Here is a 24,097-nt window from a genome sequence, read left to right as displayed (position 1 = left end):
CCCAAATCCCACAGCATCGCTGGAAGAGAAGGCTCAGAGCTGTGTGTATGTGAGCCTCCCCGGGGAGAAAATCAAGAAGAGCAGTTCCGTGGACGGGAAGAGCGTGACGCGCTTTCGTATCATTTCATTCCAGGGGAGAGAAGTGACACGAAGCGGCCATCGAGCAAAACCCCAGGTCCCTCCGTTCAGGGACGTCTGAGGGTGACTTTCACCTTCCCCAAGAGTGTCAAAGGCAGGGAACAATGCCAACATCACTCTCTGAAAACCACTGAGAACCTGCAAGAGACGTCACCTCTATCTCTGGGAAAAAGGGGAGAGTATGGCGTTTTCCTGCAGGTCAATGCATTTAAGGTTTCGACTGTCAGGAGAGACAGGACGGCACTGCCTGGACCTGTGAACGCATCAGGCAGGTGAAGACTGCTCTGCGGTCTATGTCATTTCACTAGCAGTACTTGAGTACCAAGGGTGTTTTAGTTACATGTAAAAATAAATATAATTTTGAAGCATTTCCTATAACATGGTTAAATTTCAAGAACTGGATTCAATTCTTGATTAGCAGTACATCACTTGAAAGGAAATCCTTACAATATTTCAGCTCCCTTTACATATTCAGTTATATTCTCAAATGCAGACATTAATTAAAAATAAGAAGCTTTGCGTGTCAAACACACTTTCTTAAAGGCAAGCGAGAGAGACCACGGTGGCCCTCTACCAACCGCCTTACCTGTCTAGAAGAATTCAAGTTCTGCATGCCCAGCCCTGAGGCAATCCCACCCAGGGCCTGATGAGGGAGTGCACTGTTGGAAAGGGGGAGCTTCAGGCTTGGTGAAGGCAAAAATGGTGAAGTCGTGGGCTCTTCCACGAGGCCGCCATCCTGATTGGGGAAAGAAAGCGTGAGCTGTGTGCAGTGCCCGTCCGCACACAAAGCACAAGTTTCCCAGGACACAGAAAGGGATGCAGATGAACAAAGAATTACAAGATCAAAAATGTGTGGACAGGAAAATGGAGAAATGGTCAAAAGGAAGAGGGGAAAAAGAAAAAAGAGAAACAGGATTAAGATGCTGTTTTCATTTTAACAATTATTTTACAAACACATATCAGCTTATAATATTCTCATCACTACTGACCCTGCCTACGGGTAGGAATCAGGAGAGAGACAAACACTGTAAAAAGTCTTACTTGGAAAACACTTTACAACCATTTTCAAATAAAGAGGCTCCTTTTGAGAAGTTATTAGCAAGGCTCTAGGTATACATTAGGTTGAAATCTGCTGACATTCAAATGTTTTTGACCTACAAACAGCGATTTCATATGGTTTAACCTAATAATAAGGTAAATTATAAAACAGACAAAAATCTTGTTATTATTATTTTTTTACATTTATTGGGTGCCAGGTCCTTTGTAAATTTATCTCATCTAACTTCACAACAAACCTGCAGCATTTTAAAAAATTTATCTATCTATCTATCTGTCTGTCTGTCTGTCTGTCTGTCTGTCTATCTATCTATCTATCTATTTTTGGCTATCTATCTATCTATCTATCTATCTATTTATTTTTGGCCATGCCATGCGGCATGCAGAATCTTAGTTCCCTGACCAGGGAGCAAACTCGTGCCTCCTGCAATGGAAGTGCAGAGTTTTAACCACTGGACCACTAGGGAAGTCCCCAAACCTGTAGTATTATCTCACATTTTAAAGATACGGAAATAAGTCAGGGTCCCACACTTAGCAAATAAAAATACAGGGTGCGGAGTTAAACTGGAATTTCAGATAAACTACTAATAACATCTTAGAATAAATATGGTCCAAAAACGACTCATTGTTGTCTGAAATTCCGATTTCTCTGGGCACAGGGGCGCCGGGCAAGGCGAGCATGCCACTACGTGGGGAGCTGGCAGGGGACACAGCTAATCTGAGAACAGACGAACTCTCATCTCTTCTCCTAGGAGCTTGCTTTTAGGCTGTTTGTTTGCTTTAAACTTGTCCTTTCTTGCTTCCACTTTGTTTTCAAGGATGAACATTTTGACTGATTTTAACGGGATGCTGTTTCCCCCCCTGAGGTCACACCAACCTGGAGAGGGAGCGCCAAGCCTGACAATACTAAGGGGAATGAACTGGCGACTACACTTGTTGAAACATCTAAGGGGATTTTCCCACAGACCCCTGCGTGTTCTCTGAAGTAGCCCATCCAAGCAAGGGCCACGAGACATGGGTGCCCGTGCCTAACCACTTCTAGACCCTTTTTCCTGAGATTAGACATGTAATACATCATTTCCAGTGGGAAGGACTGTGCATATAAAGTAAGACCGTAAAACGGAAATGTGATGGACCCTTGTCTATTGGACAAATCGAAGCAGCCAAGTTCACCTGCTAACATGAAAATCAGTTTCCAATTTCAGTATTTTTATTCCTAGTCCCATCATATGAAATATAACACAACCTCTTTTGAGTTAAACATTCATATATATTAGACAAATGGGTAAAAGTCACTTAAATATTATAGCCCAATAACTTTTTAATCCAACACAGTGAAAATGAAAAACACCTCTTGTTAAAAACAAACAAAAAGCCACCTAAACTCATACCTTGTCCAGGAAGGTGGGGCGGTCCACGGAAGACTCTTTGGAGATGGGTGGGCGGCAGCCAAGGGGCTTGGTGACCATCCCATTGTAGTCGGTCACTCCCAGTCCACGCTTGTCCACGTCCACCTTCTTTTCCAGCAGAGCGCCTGGGGCACAGCAGACAGAAGCAGCGCTTGAAACGCGACGCCTCGGGGCTCGGCTGCGCGTTCTGAGCACAGACGGGCACCAGCCTACGCCTCCGGGAAGGAGTTAAGACGCTCACCCCCCAGAACACAGGGGCCTCGGTTTGGCTCTGGCCGGGCCCGGGAGCCTGTGGTCTGGCCCCTGCGCCTCGTCCCTCGCAGCCACGCCGGCCACCTCTGCCACTGTGGTGCTAGGCCCTTCCTCTCCCCTGGGACTTGTCGCCTCTTTTTCCAAAGAGGGCCCTCCCCTGGCCGCCCCGCCTCACGGCCATCGGTCTCCACCTGCTGAGTCCCTACTGGCTGTAAGGGCCTGTCCGAATGTCGGGGATACAACACAACGCAGACCAGACGGAGTCTGTCCTTGTGCTCTTCCGATTCAGAGGCTGGTGTTTGTTCCACTCTCTCTGACTCTGCGCCGCCTCACGGCTCTGAGGAGGCGGGACTAACCCCCTCCAGCTCACACCGATTCCCTCTGTCCCGGCAGCTTATACCACCCATTTGGCATTTGCATGTGATAATAAAGTTGATCCTCATTATTTGTGAATTCCGAGCTTGTGAATTCACCTACTTGCCAAAATATACTCGTAGCCCCCAAATCAATATTATGGCGCTTTTGGGTCACTTGTGGACGCGTGGGATGGTGAAGAATTTGAGCCCCCGACACACACATTCCCAGATCAGGCTCTCACAAAGCGACAGGTGTCCTTTTGTGGTGTATTCAGGGCCATCTCTGCTTTTGGTTGGTCATCGTAGTGGTCCCCATGGTCCCCAAGCCAATGTGCTGTCTAGTGTCCTAAGCGCAAGAAGGCCGCACGGTGCCTGCTTCGTTCAGCAGCTGCTGCAGCGGCGCTGCCCAGGCGGCCGAGTTCAGCTGATGAACAGGGCAGTGCAGCCGGAACAGGGACAGAAAGTCACCATCGTGTATAAGGCTGTGTGGGGGGAGCTAAAGTAATGTCTACAGTGTGAGATGAAGCTTCAGAAAAGATGGAAAGTGGCTCAATTTGTGGATTCACAAGATGATGACTTATTTAAAAAAAGGATAGCTCACGGCATTGGTGTGAGTCGAAAAGGGAACAAAATCTATGGTCACGGTATCCAGGGTCAGGAGGATGTTCAACCCTTCGTAGCTAATGCTTTATTATAAAGAAATATGGCACATAATTATTTGTGAGAAATACATATTAAATACGGTGTCTTTAAACAGAAACACACATAAAACAAGGTTACGTGTTGACTGGTTGACAAAAATGCTGTGGCCAGAGGCTCAGACGACCTCAACCCTGTATGTCCCCGAGGAGCAAGGGTTTAGTACTTCCTGATTCAGTGTCTGCAGGGACTTTACAGGACATAAGGACCACGAATGATGAGAATCAGCTGTATTTTACATGTAAACATTTAACATAATTGATACTATTTTTAAAGCAATTCCAGAACTAGGGTTGCTTGTTCCTTGACAGTAACTCTCGTCTCTCAGCCAGCAGGCGATGCTCCCGTGGGGCCCTGAGCAAGCCCTGCCGGGCGCGGCACAATAACAGCTGACTCAGCGCCCAACGAGGTGGGCACGTGGTCCCAGTGCCTTTCTCCAAGAGGGTCACTATCTCCCCCCCTCAAAATAGATGGAGATAGAAAAAATTCATCTATTTGTTGCAAAAATGAAAAAAAAAAAAAAAACCCCAACAAACAGAAAAAGCAAACGCGGTTCAATGTGGTGTTTGGCCATTTGTCCCCAGCGCCCACCAGTCCTGAGGGACTGGCCCCGTGGCAGGTGCACATCCTGCGGGTGGTCCTGTCTCCCCAGCACGTATTCAACCATTAACCCACGACTCTGAACATGAAAACTCACAAACTGGTATCTTTAAAAAAAAGTGTGCTTTAGGTATGTCATCTTACTTACTCATGGCCTGGTCAAGATTCATATTGTTACTCTTCAAGGCCTCTTCAGCTGGCTCTCTCTGTGGAGGGAAACAGAGTTTTCACTAGGACTGCGTGTTAACAAAAGCAAAAGCTTGTAAAGAGCTCTATCACTATTAACTCAGGGAAGTGATTGATATTAACCTAATATTGTTAGGTTTTGGAACTAGAAATACTTTCCTTCCTTGTGGTTAGAGATAAATATCTTCTAAATAAAAAATACTTGTAATAAGAAAATGTACTGAATTGATTTTTAGAGGGAAGAACTTGTATTTCACACTTTAAACCCCAAATGTCCAGTGCCAGGAGAGTCTTGTTTCTGACTCTGTGGTTCAGCAGGGTGAAACCTCTCCCAGGGCAGCTGCAGGAAGTCACGGTAAGAGTCAGATTCTAGGCTCTGCTGTAAACTACTTGTCACTAAAAAATGTAAAAACAACATGACACAAAACAGGTAGGTTCATTTTGATAATTCTCTCTCTGATTGAAACAGACTAGTCTCGGTGGAGGCCGAAACCAAGCTGGGCATGGTGTTGAAGCACTGCAGGGCCAGTGTGGGCCTATCACCTCACCCGTGGGGAGGCTGGGCCCCCGGCCGCGCCCGCACAGGGTCACGGGGCTGCGCCCCACGTGAAGTATGTGGTCCCCTGCTCCAGTCTGGGGCCACTCTAGACACATCCTTTAGGGACATCTGCAGCAATCAAAAGGTAAACACTCATTTGAATAAAGATTTGGAAAGAAGACATTTGAAGGGGTTAGGTGGCAGATATTGAAGGGGCTACGTGGCAGATACAGGAGGTACTGCTCACGGTCTGAACTCCTGCCACTGGCTCTTAGGCACTGAAGAGACGGGGAGGCATTTTCAGAAGAAGACCCTAAGATTTCCAACTCTCCCTACACACGATCTGAAACTCAGGAAGCAAACAGTTCTGGTTAGGATTCTTTATCTGGACACGAGGCTTTAGTACTTTATACCAAGTTTTCTCTTGAGATCTTGGTCAATGTACTGCATAAACGAACGAAACTCACTTTTAATTATAGATGAAAAGAAAATATAAAACTGTATAAACCAATGAAAATTAAAAACCCCACATCATTTTTTATTCTAGGAAAAGGTTCTCACACCTTTCTTGATAGAAATGATGTGGATCTTTGCTGCAGTTCAAAGCAACGATCCCTAAGCAGAAGTGCCCAGGTGAAAGGGGAATTTACGAGTTAGGTTTTGCCAACAATCTCATCCCCCAAGTCTTCCTTCCGTGTTACACATGACAAAGGTGGGCAGGACACAACAGGGCCATGCAGGGCAGGACACACGGCGGGAGGAGTAAAGTAAGACGCCAGTCACCGGGAAGCCCATGTCTGTGAGTTGTTTGATCAGCCGGGTCATGATCCAGGCCTCGTCCTGCTTGCCAGATGTTTTCATGCCCTAGAACCAAGTGTGGGAAGGAGAAAGGCCATGAGCCACGCTTTAATGCATTTCTTCCAGAAATGGGAGATGCCTAAAATTCGTGTCGATTTACACGTCACAGTGTCTCTGCTACCGCTGAGCAATGCTGTGCTCCACATTGCCCCGACAGCATTTGGCGGCTCGTGCTAGGAAACGCTTCAGGGTGCTTCTGAGGTTGGCATGTGTGTGCCATTTATGGACTTAAAAAAGCAAGATAATTATTTCTTTTCCCCAGAGAATGAATTTAGTTCATCACAAATATGTACCGCTTCCATTCTCAAATAATCATAATAAGTGCTCCCTTGAACACGACCCTATAATAACCATATGAAGTTTACTAAAAATTACATAGCTTTTGCCTTTTTATAAGCTTTATTCTAAAAGATGACAAAATACAGGGTGTTCGTTCCAACAGAAAAGATGAAAGGGACCAAAAAAACCTATTAATTTTGTTAATTATTCATCGCTTATGGCCTGTAGGGTGGAGAAAAAAAATAAGTGGGGAAATGGTGGTGAGGGAGAGGATGAAGACAAAAGGAGGGAGTCCAGTGGAAAGGAAAGGGCAGCGAGACGGAGAGGGGGCAGCAGGGCACCGCGGAAGGGCTGAGCGTCAAGATGTGGCCCCTCAAGAATCTCCTGCTCTTCTGCAACGCGGGGGATCTAACAGTGTGTTACTACCATATACAAAGGATTCTTCACAGTGCTTTCAAAACTGAGCCTGCGGGCGTCCCTGGTGGCACAGTGATTGAGAGTCTGCCTGCCAATGCAGGGGACACGGGTTCGAGCCCTGGGAAGGGGAAGATCCCACATGCCGCGGAGCAACTAAGCCCGTGAGCCACAACTACTGAGCCTGCGCGTCTGGAGCCTGTGCCCCGCAACAAGAGAGGCCGCGACAGTGAAAGGCCGCGCACTGTGATGAAGAGTGGCTCCCGCTCGCCGCAACTATAGAAAGCCCTCGCACAGAAACGAAGACCCAACACAGCCAAATAAATTAAAAAAAAAAAAAAAAAAAAAAGTACAATTGGCAGTGATGAAGTTAGGGCTGGGAAAAGAATGTGTCATTAATGAATGAATTTATTAATTAATAAATCATTTAAAAAAAAAAACAAACTGAGCCTGCCACAATCACAGGACGGAGCATGTGGGGTGACTGTAAACTAACACGCTCACTCTCCTCAAGGAAGTGGCTTCTCTAGAGGTGATTTTAATCATTACTCTGCGGCCAGAGCCAAGTTTGCCAAGAATATACAATATTTAAACTGATCAATTTGGTGTTTCTGGTCCCATCATTAACAGGATTATTTGCCAGCCTGATTGTGAAAAGACTTAATTTGAAGTCTGCAATCATTTCTACTCTTTATGAGCAAAAAGCCGTGGTTTTAGTTTCTGGGTTCTGCTTACTGCTAATTGAATGGTTTTCAAATTGAAAAATTTTTGAACGGATAATACATTCACATGATTCAAAAGCAGAAAAAAGGGGCACATGGAAGCATCTTCTTCCCGCCCCATGGCCCGTCTGCTGAGTTCTTCTCTCCTTACTCATCCTTCCAGAGAATTTTAAATTCAACAGAGGCCATCACGAGTACGTGTGTGCCTCACACTCACACACCCATTTTCTCTTCTCTTCCCCTGCCCCCCAAAAGCAGGGTTGTGCTATACAGATTCTCTGTATCTTGCCTTTCACTTAGCAATATATTTCGTTGATCTTTTCATATCAATGTTTAGTTTCTTTAAAAAAAACTTTAGTTTTTCATAATACGGATGTAGCATAATTTAACTAGTTACCCCATCAATGTGCATTTAAGTTACTATTTTTTTGCTGTCCCTTGACAAGCAGAAGGGCTGTGTCAAAGTGCTGACGCACCTGTAATTTTGACAGATGACGCCACACCGCCCTCCATTTTGGGTTACATTAGTTTACATTTCCACCAGCAACGTACGAGAGTGCTGGTTTTCCTACAGCTTTGCGAAGACAGCGTGTTTTGGACTTCTGCTGGGCTGAGAGATGAAAAACGGCATTTCTTTATGTTGTTTTAAATTGAATTCTCTTCTGCAGGTTGAATGTCCTTTGACACGTTTAGCAGCGACTCGTGTTCCTTTTCTATGGATCGCCTGCTCACATTCTTCGCTATTTGTCTACTGGATTACTGGTGGGTTTTTTTTTTTTTAAATAGTTTCTAGGATCTTTCTGTATTTATCAGGAAGGTGAGTCTTCTCTATGACTTACAAATATTTTTTTCCAGTTTGTTATTTGTCTTTTGACTTTGATGATGAAATTTTCTATCAGGTATAGTTTTTACGTTTACTGAAGTTTATAAGCCTTTCATTCCATGGCTTTTAGATTTTGGTCATAGTTAGAAAGGCCTCTTCCTCGCCAAGATAGTTTTCAAAATTCTCTTACACTTTTCTCTTTCATATTTGAATTTGTGATCTACTTGGAAGCTGTCTTGGTGCGCATCTGTGCTGTGAACCTCACTTGATTTCTTCCAGAGGCTGTGCATCTGGGTGCAGAGAACAGAGTCCCTGGGGAGTTCTCACACTTCCTGCTCCCAGGACCCCATTACCTCTCTTAAAAACTGAGGATCCTAAAGAAGTTTTGTTTATATGGGTTGTATTTATTGATATTTACTGTATTAGAAATTAAAACTGAGAAATTTTAAAAACTGTATTAATTTGTTTAAAGATAACCATAACAAAGATATTATATGTTAATATAACAATGTTTTGTAATGGAAAATAATTATATTTTCTAAAACAAAAATTTTTAGTGAGAAGAGTGGCATTGTCGTACCTGACTGAACATCTCTCTACTGTCCGGCTTCACAGAAGCAGCTGGATTCACCCATCTGTCCCTGCCTTTGCTCTGCTGTGACAGCAATGGCACGTAGTCTCTGGAAAACCCCATTCTACGCTCGGCAGAGACCCCCTGAGAGGGCCTCAGGACCACCAGGGTCCTGAGAGCATTTTGAGAACCTCAGATCTCTCTGTCACTGTTACCTGGAGATACCACCTTGAAACTGAATGTTTTTAAGTACCACCACTGATTTTTAGAGTTTATTTCCTTTAGTGTCGCACGCACCTTTTGGAGTCCTTTTTTGGGGGCGTTCCCCCAGGAACTGCAGGAAGAGGTGCTTTCTTGGGAAGCGGCGTTGTTCCACATGCCCCCGTCCTCGTCTTCCCACTGACCGGCACCGAGGTTCGCATCGTCCCCGCCGCTGCCCCAGCCTTCTTGCATAGATTTTGAAGCTATAAAGAGAGGGAACACGAACGTATCAGATTCACCATTCCCAAAGCAGACAAGGGTGCCCTATCACATCATTTAGGGGGAGGCAGGACAAAAGGGGTGTACATAACCTCCCTTTTACTACTTTGTTTCCCTTAGACCTAAGAATTTAATTTTCTACTAGAAATGTAATATACATGTATATGTGTACCTATTTTTTTCTTCAAACTTCAGCTATTTGTAGCCTGTGCTGTTCCAAACTCCTTTAACTAACTAGAGGTCATTCCGAAGCATGGACATTCTAACAGTAAAATCCTGGGGCTACCGAAGGTGGCAGCCTCTGCGTGATGTGGAACGGCTGGTAAAACGCAGAGTCCTGAAAAGCGTCACTATCCTGCCTGTCATGTGGTGTGTCACGTGGACCAGTGTTCCCCCAGCGCGACCAGACCCGAGTCGCCAGGGGATCAGGAGAAATGCAGCGGTCTGTGGTTGGGCCCAACAGGTCTGCGCTTTTGACAGGCTCCCAGGAGATGCTCCCAGAATGACAGGATGCAGACAGCTGAGGCTATAGGCAGAGGGAGCTACAAGCTGAACACTGAGTTTCGATTTCAGGATATTATTTTTCTCCTTTCTTAAAATACAAAGCAATTCTTGGTATAAAAGTTACCCCAAATTTTCACTTGCTGGGGAATCTGAAGAAGGACAAAGATCAGGTGACAGTACTGTTAGCTAGAGTCTGTAAGACGATGAAGACATGAGGCTTACAAGGTGGACAGGCATATAATTAGGCCTCCAAGGACAAATTATAAAAACAAATATACTACCTCAGCGCCTGAATCTAAATACCCAGGAGCTCCCCATCCTTTAGATGTATAACAAGAAGTAATATAAATGAAATAAATAATCCAGCAGAATGGTTGGTATACAGAGCATACTATCCAGTGTTAACAAAGTAACAAAATACTAAAACAATAAAGTTTCATTTTGAGATCGGAGACATTTAATGGTGTCCAAAAAAAAAAACAAAACCGAGCTTCTGCAGCCATGTGAACAATTAATTTTAATACCAGACTTAAATCAGCAAATATATTCATGCTCTTGTCATAAGTATCACATTGCAAAACAGCCACACATTACAGGATTCCACTTGGTAAACATGATCTGGACATTTGTAAGGATGTACATTTTATATGTATACTTACTATACTTTCAGATAATGGGAGGAAAACAGCATGGTTTTTCTTTTTAAGAAAAGAAAAAAAGAGAGAAAAAGCATAAACCTGGAGAATCTAAAGCAGAATTTTGTTTACTTGAAAGCAAAGCAAGTGTCAGACTGCTGTTATGTAATGTATGTTTCAAAACCTAATCTCAAAAAGAAAAATGGCCTGCCTTATCCACCTTGCTCAGTGAAACAGCAAGTTTAAATAGTTTGAATGGCAGGTAGGCGAACACTGCTGAAGAAGCGTGGAGGCTAGTAACCATCGAGCAGCTAAGCTTTATTGCTCTGATCCTTGTATTTATTTTTCTGTAAAAAGGAGAACATGGACTTCTCTTAAAAGCTCCCTTGTGTTCATGTATCAGACAGGGTAATATTTCTTTATAGTTTTAGTTTAATGTTAGACTTAAAAATGAGGAGAGCGTCCTAAAACACTAATTCTTAAAATTCAATGAGAAGTACCCCTCTAAACAGACTACCTGGGTCCATCTCGAACCGGCCAACCCAGGGCAGGCAGGCAGCGCGGCTCACCTGGTTTGCACAGGGTTGGGGCGGCCGCGGGGGCGCCGGCTCTTCCAAATGTCACCGCCGGCTCGGTGGGCTGGTCCCCCCATCCGCTGCCGCTGCTGGGCGGCTTGCCCCATGCTGCTGTGCCGTTATCAACCAGGGTAGAAGGGGAGGATGGCTCTCCCCAAGAGTTTTCAGCCTTTGAATGAACATTAGGCATTTCTCCCCAGCCTGACGAAACTGAAAAGGGCACCAGGGGAGAGAGAAAACAATAAAAATGAAACAGAGAGAGAAAGTAAAAATGGTAATTTCAAGTTCAAAATAATTTTGAGATAATCTATCTTTAGGATGGCTTTCAGTAGAAAGTGAAAAGGAGACAATATTGAATCTAATCAGATTTGTTCAGTTTTTTTTAAAGTGGCATTGTTCTCACTCCTGACCCCTACCCACTTAAAAGTCCATTATATTAAAAACTATTCAATTCACAGTATTTGCAACATGATAGAGTTTAAAAGAATAGTTTAAAAACTAAAGTTTAAGAAGTAGCTCTTTTACTTCTGGTATTATATGTAACAACCTAAAAGAAATTTCATGTTATATTAATCTCTTATAAAAAAATTTACAAGTGGCAAATATACACTGAAAATTATTTTTGCTTATCTTTTGACCAACCATCAAAGACATAGATCTGGGCAAAGAAATGAGAAGATGGCAGATTAGACATGTACAAAAAAAGTAATAATAGAGAACCCAGACAGTTCTCAGGTACCAGCAGTGGGCTGAGAAAGAGCTGAGGCATTCGTCTTTAAAGATGGGAACAGAGTGGAGGAATTATGGATAAGGGTGGTTCCAACAGACACACTGATTGCAAGTGTTTTTCAGAATTCTTCTTTCATTCCTCCACCCAGTCCTGTTGCCATAGCACCCTGATCTGGGACTGGGATGCAATGAAACTAGATAATGGTCCCTAATGAATCCAGAAGGTTATGGCATCACTATCTACAGGCACAGAAGAGGTCACAAGACCAGGCAACAGTAAGGATCTCCCCACCTTCTTTATACTTTAGTAAGAAAAACATTTTATGTTACATATGCAAACTTCATTTTTTCCAAATCAACCCAATTTCTGATCTTTTTGCTTTTGCCCATAAGCTCACTTGACACTACTGATAGTCACACTGACAGCGCATATCACTTGTAGTTTTCATACAGATACAGTTTCTCGGAGACAGAACTGTGAATGTTTTAAATACTAACTGAAGAATAGAAAGCATAAAATACAAGTAGCCAACCACAAATTTTAAGTTATTTGGTTAAAATATGGATATTACCATCTCCATTATGAAATTAATTTTCTGACTAAAAATAGCATGTGATCAGCTCCCATGATGCTTTACTCTAATAAAATGCAATAATATTGATTCACAATAAAAGTACATGCAACCTATGAATCATTTAAAATTACAAGCTCTATGCTAAGCAATATATTATGTAAATTATTACCAATATCAGGGAAGTTAGCCTTAATTGCTGTTGTCAGCAATTGCTAACTGTAATATTACCTATAATTACACATAAAACAATAATGCATTTTGGGAGAAGGAGCTTTACAAATCGAAGGGACAAAATTAAATTAGGAAAATTAACACAGATGACAAAAATTATGGAAGTTTTGGGAAGATAAAATAATACAGGTGTTGCTAGAGGCCAATCAGCTGTAAAAATACTGATTTACCGTTGGTAATTAAATAACAAATTCACCTAAAATCTGTCACCCTTATACTGCCATCTCTTTGAAAGACAGTACTACAAATTATTTAATTAAGTCAAAACTAAATATTTAGTCAAAAACTAAATATTAGTCAAAACTAAATATACTAATATTTGCTTTGATGCAAAGCAAATATTTTTGGTAGCTAGGAAATAAGTTTAAATACATACTACTAAAATAAATACGATCTCCACTTTTAATGTTTATTGCTCAAGTGAATTTGGTATCCTTGTTGTTAATAATTTTATAGAAGTTCTTTTAAAGTTGGGCTTAATGAGACTGAACAAATTTCTATCTTGCATTAAAACATTGATATTAAAGTTTTAAAAAATGGTCCATGGGATACAGGAGTCATTACCCCCCAATCCCCACTTTTTTTTTTTTGGCCACACCGCATGCGGGATCTTAGTTCCCTGACCAGGGATCGAACCCACGCCCCCTGCAGTGGAAGCGCAGTCTTAACCACTGGACTGCCAGGGAAGTCCCAAGTATCTCCCTTCTTCAACTGAACAAACACAGTGCTGGGAATAAAATAACAACAGCAATGAGATGCCACCAGAATATGCAGTTTTCAGTCCGTTTTAAATATACAGTAAGCCCCCTACATACGAACGAGTTACGTTCCGAGAGCGCGTTTGTAAGTCCAATTTGTTCGTAAGTTCAACAAGGTTAGCCCAGGTACCCAACTAACACAATCGGCTATATAGTACTGTACTGTAATAGGTTTATAATACTTTTCAAACAAATAATACGTAAAAAAACAAACACAAAAAATAAAGAAAACATTTTTAATTTTACAGTACAGTACCTTGAAAAGTACAGTACGACAGCTGGCATACAGTACAAGGGGCTGGCATCGAGTGAACAGGCAAGAAGAGTTACTGACTGGAGGAGGGAGAGGAGGTGGGAGATGGTAGAGCTGAAGGATTGTCAGCAATAGGAGACAAAGGGTAAACTGCAATTTTACTCACGCATCCTGGGCTTGAAATAAATATACTGTACTACTGTACTCTATACAGCACTGTACAGTACAGTACACAAAAGCACAACCACTTGCAGAGGATGCACGCACGTGACAATGTACGCCAGACATGTCGTTACCGAACCCAGGTCCGGCTGCTCGCCGCTCAAAAGCCAATGAAGAGGCCAGGTTGGTGGAAATGAAAGTTTGCTTTATTTTGGATGCTGGCAACAAGTGGGGAGGGTGGGGAGGGCGGACGCCTGTCCAAAGGCCGACTCCCCCCTCCCCCGACAATCAGGGGGCAAGAGCTTTTCTAGACAGAGGGAGGGGGCTACATGTAGAAACAGCACAGTCAGCTCTGACAGGCATATTGAAATTGGTCATCAGTGGTCTGACCAGAGTCATCTGGATTGTTTTAGGTACAGTTAATCTTCAGTTCCAGGGTCTGTTCGTTTCCAGTTCCTTGAGGCCAATTCTTGGAATTGTGGCAGCTTATGTCATGGCTACAGCGTGGTCATCATGTAGGTAACTTCTTCCACCTGGTGCGGGTTTCAGTATCTATAAGACAGCTCACAGGATACGGCTCAGAATACTATCTACAGCCCTTGAGGAGGAACTAAAGGTCCTTGACTATGTTCACTGACTAAACTTTTCCTTTGTTTTCCTTTGTTTCTGCATTTTCTCACTTCTCTGATTAAACTTATTCTTCGGCTGAAGTTTTTCCACAGACAAAAGGCAGGCTGAGGACATGGTGGGAGGGGGCAAGGACCCTAGGGTCCTGTTCCGTTTCAATGTGAACTAACTAATGTGCCTGGACATGTGAACGCACATTCACATCTTTGAAAGTTCGCAACTTGAAGGTTGGTATGTAGGGGACTTACTGTACATTTTTTATCTTTCTATCACAACGGAGAAAACCAGGGTGCCCAAGTGCTGCAGGCCCAGAAGACTGGCGTAAAAATGAGCACAGAGCAGATAAGAGGCCAGGAAACAGAACCTAGAGAAAGAGAATCTTCACCCGACTCAAAGATTCTCATCCTAAGCACTACAGACAGTTAAGTTGGGAGGTGGCATTTGTTCTTCTGTGAAATAAGAAATCAATGCTAGCTTGTTCCATGGATGCTACTTAGAGAGTTTTGTAAGTGTGACAGGCACTCCTTTTGGGGAAGAAAGGTTCAGTTAAAAAGTGACCAATTACAATTAAGTGAAGGAAAAATAAAGGACTGAAAATTTAATTGATTAGGCATTTGAGCGCCTGCTATGTGCTTGGTATTTTTAGGTACTAACTCAAGTATTAACGAGATGGGAGTTTGTTCATAATGATGGCACTTAAGCTTAATGTAAATTTATTACAATGCATGGATGGCTACTGGCTTACGGAGGGGCAGAGCAGCAACAATTTTTCATATTTACTGCAGCAACAATTAATTTTTCACATTTGAAATCAAGACAGGTACTTAGAGTGAAGCTTTATGCGGAAGAGTTTGCTCAGTCAGATGCAAAGCATCCCATACTTTTTAGAACGCCCTGTTTCTCGGGCATTTATTTGGCACTTCTGTTTCAAAAACAGGGGAGTCTATCCGAGGGTTACAGATAAGGGTCCTTTTTAAAGCTGCCCACGTGGTCTCAAGTTGCACAACAGCCTCTTAGGAAGAGCTGCCTTTGCCCGTCTTACTGGGTCATCACAGAGGGTAGGTATCAGAAACAGAAAAAGAAGTTTTTATTTTAGTGCATTAATACCAATTTTAAATGGGCTAACTCTTTCTTATTGATATGCTGTGTAGGGGGGCAAATGGCATCTTTGTCTCATTTTTCTATTCATTTTGAACTGAAGGTACCTAAAGTGAAAACCTTCGTGTGTATCCCCAGGACCTGCACTGACAGGCGTCTATCTCCTCCTACTTCTTGAGCAGGATTTCTGATTCCCTGGTCCTCCCTCACATCCAGCCCCACTTACCAAGTCCCTCAACACACAGGAAAGTATAAACAGCCTAACCAAACTGAAACCCAAGAAAAATCTCATACCCACACAAAGCATCGATTGCTCACAGCTCATTCCTCTTTCAGCAACTACTGCATGGTGCTTAAAATAGAATTCCTCTGGCTGGAGGGGTCGGTGAGATCGATTTCTGAGGTTATGGTGTGAAAATAGTCACGCTCTAACAGCATCTTGCGGATTCACTCCATCTGTAGGTGACTCCACTTTTGAGTATCATTTTTATACCAAAGGATGATAAAAGAGCAATTGAGCTTCTGGGATGGGGCGGCTTGCAGGCAGGACAATGTCCTCCAGCTTCTACTCTAAGGAGACTTAGAGAAACAGCACATGTGTTTTATCTACATAGGGAGAGGATTCCCAAATCCAATTTCTTCCAACTTTTAGTTTATCGAATGCGTGATATGCTTCTTCCATGATTAACTCACACAATCTCTGCCTTTGGTTATGTTTGTGCCAGAAAACTAAACGATAAAGCAAATATAATATCATTAGAGTAAGAATCCAATGCAAAGTCAAGTCTGCTTCTGGCTGGGGCCTCCTGCAACCCCATGAGACAACTACAGGGATTACCACCGGCACAGCTGAATGCCTGGCGAAGGTTAATGAGACACATTTCCAAGGAGCTGAGGAGAATAGGTAGATAGGTAGGTAGAATAACGATTAAAAAAATGTTCCGGAATAAAAGCGACATTAGCAGTATTCTTCTGGTTTTCTGATTGACATGTGGCACTATATTTCACTTCCATCCACCCTGGGAGGACACAGCCCTAGGCAAGATATCATGACCCCACCATGTCACTGGTTTCACTCAGATCAAGCCTATAATGGCCTTCATATTTGACTCTAAATTAACTGGGTAGTTATCTCTCTAACCCCTCACCTCACCACCTCCCAATCCCTCTCAAATTATCTGTACGTCCTGATGAAACCTGACAAAGTTCAGGGGTGAAAGAAACCGTCTCTGGAGATTCTCCCTTAATCTCATTGTTAGATTCAGAGTTTACTGTGAAGATAAGTTATTCATCAAATGTTTTATTAATTAATATTCAATGTTCTCCTGTGCCTGCAAATTGATTTTTAAGTGTCCCAGAATATTTATTTCTAAGTGCACGAAATAATCGGGCTGTATTTCAGAATCTGCTTTCACTTCCTTAGAAACATAAGTAAGGGCTACGCCTGCAGGTCTGGCTCAGACTTACCCCAGGCCTCAGGGCAGAGCTGAGGAGGAGGCTCTGCTCCAAGCCAGCTGACACCACTTCACACCCTACGCCACCAGTGAGACCCCCTGAGTCTGAGAAGGACTGGGAAGGGCAGCCTACCATCTCTGATCAAAAGGCAGGCATGGGGTATTTCTCTAGATTATTACTGTACCGTGTCCCAGCTCCAGAATGGGTTTGAACCACATCCAAATAATCCAGTTTATGAAGCTACACTGCATTTCCTAAATTAATATCAGTTTTCATTAAGCTCATCAGGAAACTAATATTAACAAGAATGGGACAAAAAAATGACTGTCCTGGGACTTCCCCGGTGGTTCAGTGGTTAAGAATCCACCTTCCAATGCAGGGGACATGGGTTCGATCCCTGGTCGGGGAACTAAGATCCCACATGCTACAGGGCAACTAAGCCCACGCGCTCTGGACCCTTCGCGCCACAACTAGAGAGAAGGCCATGCGCCGCAACGAAGATCCCCCGTGCCGCAACTAAGACCTGATGCAGCCAAATAAATAAACTAAAACAAAACAAAACAAAAAAACTGTCCTGTAGCATTTACTTTTTTTTTTTTTTTAATAAATCTATTTTATATTTTATTTTTGGCTGTGTTGGGTCTTCGTTGCTGCGCGCAGGCTTTCTTTAGTTGTGCTGAGCGGGGGCTACTCTTCATTGTGGTGCACGGGCTTCTCATTGCAGTGACTTCTCTTGTTGCCGAGCATGGGCTCTAGGTGCTCAGGCTTCAGTAGTTGTGGCACAAGGGCTCAGCAGTTGTGGCTCGTGGGCTCTAGAGTGCAGGCTCAGTAGTTGTGGCACATGGGCTTAGTTGCTCCACGGCATGTGGGGTCTTCCCGGACCAGGGCTCGAACCTGTATCCCATGCACTGGCAGGCAGATTCTTAACCACTGCACCACCAGGGAAGTCCTGTAACATTTACTTTTATAGAACTGGACACACACAAAACCCTATGTGATTGAGAAACCATATTTTGTAAGACAGAGATCAATACCCTTAAGTGGTGATGATCAACAACTGAAAAGCAACCCAAACTCTGAGATGAGTGAACATTTTGTAAAATCAGTGTAGGTCAAGAGTGAAACTGCAGAATCTATAAAAGACCCACTCTGTAAATAGCAGAAACCTCGTCAGATAGTCATCAGGTGTGGGGCTTCATTTGGAGGGGGAATCCCAGTCGATCTGTGACAACCAGGCTGGGCAAGTGCTCAAGCCACTAGCTAAGCCACTGCCTAGCAATGCTGTCACTGCTGCTCCCATCGCTGACCTGAGCTGCCCAGGTATCACGATCCCCGACCAGGGGGGCCACAGGCTGCATGCATGAAAATGCACGGAGAGGACCCAAAGGAAGAAGCGCTCTGTTGTCACTATGAAGGGAACTGGGGAAAGGCGTGACAGCTCCTTCTGTGGCGCAAAGAACAGCTGGTCTCGAGGGCTGGGACAGCGACAGGCTCAGATCACCTGTGGTTCCTGAGAGGGATGGACTCTGCTCCCATCGCAAACGAGCGCTTGGTTCAGGTCAGACGTGTGTATCATAGGTGATGTGGGGCAGGAATAGTATCTCAATGCAGCTACCTTGTGTCGTGGGAGAATAAGAGACTAATGATATCAATGAAAAAAATTACAGAGTAACCCCCCCATCATCCCTTGCGATACGCTACATGTGCACTGTCTCTGCATATGGCTCAGTACGTGGAAACAATTCCTCTAAGTGTTTGTTTATCTCTGTAAAGTGGTAAAATAAAATCCACAACTGCTTTCACACCATCACCACAACTACAGGGATCACACACGTGCATAAGGCCCGAGGGCCAGAGGGGAGAACAGGAACAAAGAAACAGTTACCGTGGTAGAATGGAGCACATTTTCCTTCTTCTACTTTCAGTGAGACTATGTGCAATTTGTTAAAAAAATATTATCTATAAATATTTTTCACATACAAGAAAATGATTTTGGCCCTTCCAACCAAACAGGAATGCTTTTATCCAGGGTAAAGCTCATTCTTTGTCTACTAAAAACCAGTAAGAGGAGATTCTAAGGGTAAAATATTAAAGAGGAAAAAAAAGATCAGAAATGTACGTAATGATGTCCCAATCTCTGTGGGGTGTCATGGATGTAATATTTTAGAAGTGGCAGCAGGCAAGGTATGTATTACCATCTGAGACCTCACCACTTCCTCACCACATGTGCCCTCGGTAAGCTATTTAACTGCCCAGGGATTCCTCTGTAAAATGAGGCCTTGTGGGCCGTGAGGACCACATGAGATGATGCATGAAGATGTGCCGCACGTGGCTGCCCGGTGCTGCCAGGCCACGCTTATCGCCAGGACCCCGGAGCCAGGCACAGGGCACATTTCAGCTGGAGCTTTTCCAGAAGACAACGAGCAGGGGATAAGGGGGTTCAAACTGTGACCCCTGAGGAACAGTCATGGGAACGAGGACTTCCAGAAGAAAGACTTGCGTGGGTGGGACACGATAGCTGCTTTTAACTATCAGCTCTTCTTGGAGCACTTTTGTATACCTTTACTGTAATGCTAACCACAACACTAAATTTTATATTACTGGCCTCTCCCACTAGACCATATCTTAATGTTTACATCCCTTCACTTCTGGCATCAATTATCTTTCTTCCTTCTTGCTTCCCCTCATTCTCTCAAGTACTTTATCAAATTTAAGTGTCTAGAAATGTTAATCATGTATTAGTTAAAAACAGGAATCACAAATTCAAATACCCCAGGGAACCAGCCAGTTAATGTAAACAGGCCCACGTAAGAAGAATAACAGCAAAAGCTTGATGATCAATAGCTACTGCTCAAAGGCTTCAGTGCTGGGGTATAATAGGGGGTGGTGGGGAGTGTGGCAAAATAGAAAGCACACGCCTCATCCAAAGGGGACCATTCTAGCTCACTGCTGCTGTGGAAATCCAATGTATCAGAGCTTCCAGGTTTCCAAAAGAAGCCAGATTCTGGAATTTTATATGAAACATTTTCATTCAAAAATGTTGATTCAGGGGAGTTCCTTGGTGGCCTAGTGGTTAGGATTCTGGGCTTTCACTGCCGTGACCCGGGTTCAGTCCCTGGTCAGGGAACTGAGATCCCGCCAAGCCGCGAAGTGTGGCCAAAAGAAAAGAAAAAGTTGATTCACATAAACAATGTGGGCCCAAAAGGCACATCTGTGGGACCAGGTGTAGCCCATGGACCACCAGGTTTTTGAACTTCGGTTTAGTGACAGTGAAGTGCATGTAGAGGCTAAGACAGTCTTGAGCTCCATAAAGAATTCCTGACGTGCTGAGTTGCCAGGGAGCCTGAGAGGAGGCTGGAGGGAGGTATCTGAACTGAACACAGAAAGGAGGACAGCTCTCCTTTCACCCCAGCTGCCGAATGCTTGCAGTGGAAACCAAACAGCTGCCCACATGCCCAGGCTGCCCTAGGCAAGATCACGGCCCCTCCACCCGACCACGGCACCTCACCACCTGACACTCTACCTGCATACGTGCTAACTCACGGAGGTTTGGCCTCCCTTGCTAGACCGCACACCCACCAGGACAGGGATTCTGTCTGTTTTGCTCCCTGCTGTATCCCCAGCAACCAGAGCGCTGCCTGGCGCCTAGCAGGTCCCAGTAAACACATGCGGAATAAATGCGTATATCCACTGTGGGACTATGATCTCTGGGTCTGAATACTGCCCAGCAACCCTTCAGGGGCCCCTGGTCAGCTCTGTCCATTCTCTATATGGGCCCATGCACACCTGGCCTCTGCTCACACCTCTGCTCCAAGCCCTTGCACCCGCAGGCCGGTGTCCTCAATTCTCTGAGGAAAAAGAACACCAGAAGGTGCCCCTCACCCTCTGGTCACAGCCAGCCGGCCTCCTCTACAAGACAGATGGCGTGTCCTCTCCGACGGGATGTGGGGTCTCCTTCCTTTAAATCCATCTCCCTCTCCGCATGCCCCTTTCTATCAGCTTTTAAACACGCTTAGAACTCTACCATCTTAAACAAAAATCTCTACTCTCGAACTTGCCCCTCTGCTCACTGCCATTCTCCCACAGCTGTACCTTCAGTCCCATCTCTGGCTGAGACCCAGTCTTCCATAGCCAACCTCTGCTGTGCCCTCCACGGGACATGTCTCTCCTGTGCTCCCGGATAAGTCAGTGCATGTCACCATTATCTGCCCACCTGCCGGAGTTCTGAACCCTCTTTGCTCACCTTCCTTCTTTGCTCCCGCATCCAAATGGTTTCCAGGTCTGGCGGCCATCTCTGTCTGCACCCCCTGCCACTATTCCAACCCAGGCTGCCCCATCACACCAAACACGGCTTAGCTCAGCTCCTCAACTCCAGCTTTGCTTCCCAGTGGTCCCCTCTTCATTTTATAGCTGAAATGATTCTACAAGTCAGTCTGATCATTCAATTTGCTTAATCTTCTCAATAGCTTCCCACACCTCTGGATACACCCCAGCTCCTTCACATGGCCTGAAAGAACTTGCCCGCTCTTGCCCTGGTCTCTTCTCTCTGCAAGGCCTTCCCGTCACCCCTACCACTTATCCCAAGCACCAACCACTCTGAAGTTTTTTGTTCCTCAAATATGCCACCTTCTCTCTTGCCTCCAGGCCTTATATGCTAGTCCCTCTATCTGAAACACTCTTCTGCGCTATCACCCAATATCTGTTCACCCCCGACCCCTCATGATCAAAACCTTGGTTAGGTGCCATCCTATATGCCATACTTTGCTGGTCCGCATTCCGTAATTGTCTGGGTACTTGTCTTTCTGGAGGTTCAAAAAGGGCAGACCTTCCGTCTTCTACACAGTTACATCCCAGCACACAGTAGGTGTTCAACAATGCATTCTGATTAAATGTATGCCAAATAAAATGATAAAGGTACCAGTTCTAGAAGCGTTCATACTGGTGGGTATGAGAGCATGAGAAAACTTACAAACTATAGGGCTTTGCTGGGTGACCATAAACCACGTGCTTGAGGAGGCTGGGAGGTGGGAGCTGGATCAGGGCAGCTGGGTCTGGGATGGAAGCAGCCACCCTCGGCTGGGTCTGGGATGGAGCTCTGGTACAAGGCAGTGGAGGCGCAACACAGTCTCTCCTCATATCTGTTTCAATGATGTCCGATGGTCAAGACAATTTTTTTTTAACCCAAATCTCTGCATGTGACAGTCAACAGGCACTCAGCATCCATTCTACTGCTTTCTATTAGCCTTCTTGTATTATAGAGGCCCAAAGGTAAAAAAAAACTACACTGTAGACTCCCTTGCAGGTTGGGTTCTGGATGTAAATTCGGTTCCATATAAAAGATGATTGAGTGAGTGACCATGGAGAAAGGACTCTATCCTTAGTCTTGTCTTTATGGCATGTTTTTAACATTTAGGGATGGCATAAAACTGGAAGGGATAACTAATATGCTAATTACAGAATCAGGGTTCAAAAAGATCTCAAGAGGCTGGGGGACTTGAACGCAAGTTTACCAGGAACAAAGTGCTACACCTGGGATCAAGCCGCCAACTGCACAAGGACACTCCTGAGTGAGGAGGTCTCACAGTGGCCTTAACAAAAAGAAAGACTTCAGATTTTAAGCTCAATTTAAGAAAACTAGTGTGCCATGGCTCAAGAAGACTAAATGAAACTTAGAATGCATTGCTAGGAGTACGGTTGTGGGAACGAGGGAGGTTAGTCTCAACTAATTCTGCACTGTTTAAACCATACTTAAAGCAATGACATCAGTTCTGGGCACGAGGACCCACAAGCTATAGCTTTTCCAGATGACAACATAATGCCCCGAGTTGGACTATCTTCTCTCTCTCTTTTTAAAAATTTATTTATTCATTTACTTATTTTTGGCTGCATTGGGTATTTGTTGCTGCATGCAGACTTTCTCTAGTTGCGGCGAGCGGGGGCTACTCTTTGTTGCAGTGCGCAGGCTTCTCATTGCGGTGGCTTCTCTTGTTGCGAAGCATGGGCTCTAGGAGCGTGGGCTTCAGTAGTTGCAGCACACGGCCTCAGTAGTAGTGGCTCACAGGTTCTAGAGTGCAGGCTCAGTAGTGGTGGCACACGGGCTTAGTTGCTCCACGGCATGTGGGATCTTCCCGGACCAGGGATTGAACCTGTGTCCCCTGCATTGGCAGGCGGATTCTTAACCACTGCGGCACCAGGGAAGTCCCTGGATTATATTCTCTTGCTGGTCCCTCCCAGCCCCGGGAGCCCAGTCCTCTCACCACTCGGGCAGACCCTTTGGACCATGGACCAATAGTCAAGTCAGAGATGTGGAGCTTCTGTTAGTTCTCGAGTTACGACGTCCAGCTGAATTGAATTCTCTCTCTCTCTCTCTCTCTCATGGTCCAGGCTGCGTGTTTATTCTCAGTCACCATTCACGCTCCCTGTGGGCAGGCTCTGGTCTGAATCATCTTCTCTTCTCTTCCACTGCACCATCTAGTAGAATGCCTTGCACAAAGCAGGAACTCAAAACACAGATTTTAGTCTAATTTTAGCATTTTTCTTTCAACTGAAATCAAAACATGATTTGTACTGTATAATGTCATCACATTTTACAAAAATGGTTTTCTTTCACTGTTAACCACATCAGAAACACCTGTGGAGCTTTAAAAATGGCCAGTAAACAGGTTTCCCTCCAGACCAATGACACTAGCAATCTCTGAGACTGGTATCCCCCAGTCCCCAAGCTCCTGGGTAATTCTAACGAAAGCCCTCTGGTATTGAGAACCACTGGTTTATCTCATAAGGAAGTGAAGACTTGGGACTTCCCTGGCGGTCCAATGGTTAACACTCTGAGCTTCCACTGCAGGGGCACGGGTTTGATCCCTGGTCAGGGAACTAAGATCCTGCGTGCCGTGCAGCGAAGCCAAAAAAAGAAAAAAAAAAAAAACCAAAAAGACTTCGTAATAAGTAAACACAAACTAACATAGTGGTCTCCAATCTTTCCAAAGAGGATGTATTTCTTCTTTCCTCTCCTTTCTTTTGAAGGTGCTTAATGTTTTTTTTTCTTGAATCAAAAGCTATCAGAGAATCCTACTTAACTTTCTTCTCTTTGGGTAACATTCAATACGATATTGTA

At 44.4% G+C, this 24,097-nt stretch overlaps 1 protein-coding gene across 8 annotated transcripts in view; it reads right to left on the bottom strand.

Moving 5' to 3' along the window:
• Nucleotides 1-24,097, bottom strand: part of TNRC6C (trinucleotide repeat containing adaptor 6C) — a 129,165-nt gene that overhangs the window by 25,678 nt on the left and 79,390 nt on the right. For 5 of the 8 annotated variants that reach the window (XM_082371131.1, XM_082371127.1, XM_082371129.1 and 2 more), the window contains 6 exons: nucleotides 11,090-11,305; nucleotides 9,199-9,365; nucleotides 6,018-6,098; nucleotides 4,659-4,716; nucleotides 2,586-2,728; nucleotides 725-898 (listed from right to left, as the gene is read on the bottom strand). In XM_082371131.1, coding sequence (XP_082227257.1) covers nucleotides 725-898; nucleotides 2,586-2,728; nucleotides 4,659-4,716; nucleotides 6,018-6,098; nucleotides 9,199-9,365; nucleotides 11,090-11,305 — 839 coding nt within the window. The remainder of the gene's footprint in view (nucleotides 1-724; nucleotides 899-2,585; nucleotides 2,729-4,658; nucleotides 4,717-6,017; nucleotides 6,099-9,198; nucleotides 9,366-11,089; nucleotides 11,306-24,097) is intronic. The other 3 variants (XM_082371130.1, XM_082371126.1, XM_082371128.1) reach the window with 2 other exon arrangements.

This window comes from Balaenoptera borealis, assembly GCF_965194805.1.
Source record: "Balaenoptera borealis genome assembly, chromosome: 20".
Taxonomy (NCBI): domain Eukaryota; kingdom Metazoa; phylum Chordata; class Mammalia; order Artiodactyla; family Balaenopteridae; genus Balaenoptera; species Balaenoptera borealis.
This window is presented reverse-complemented; position numbering and strand designations above follow the sequence as displayed.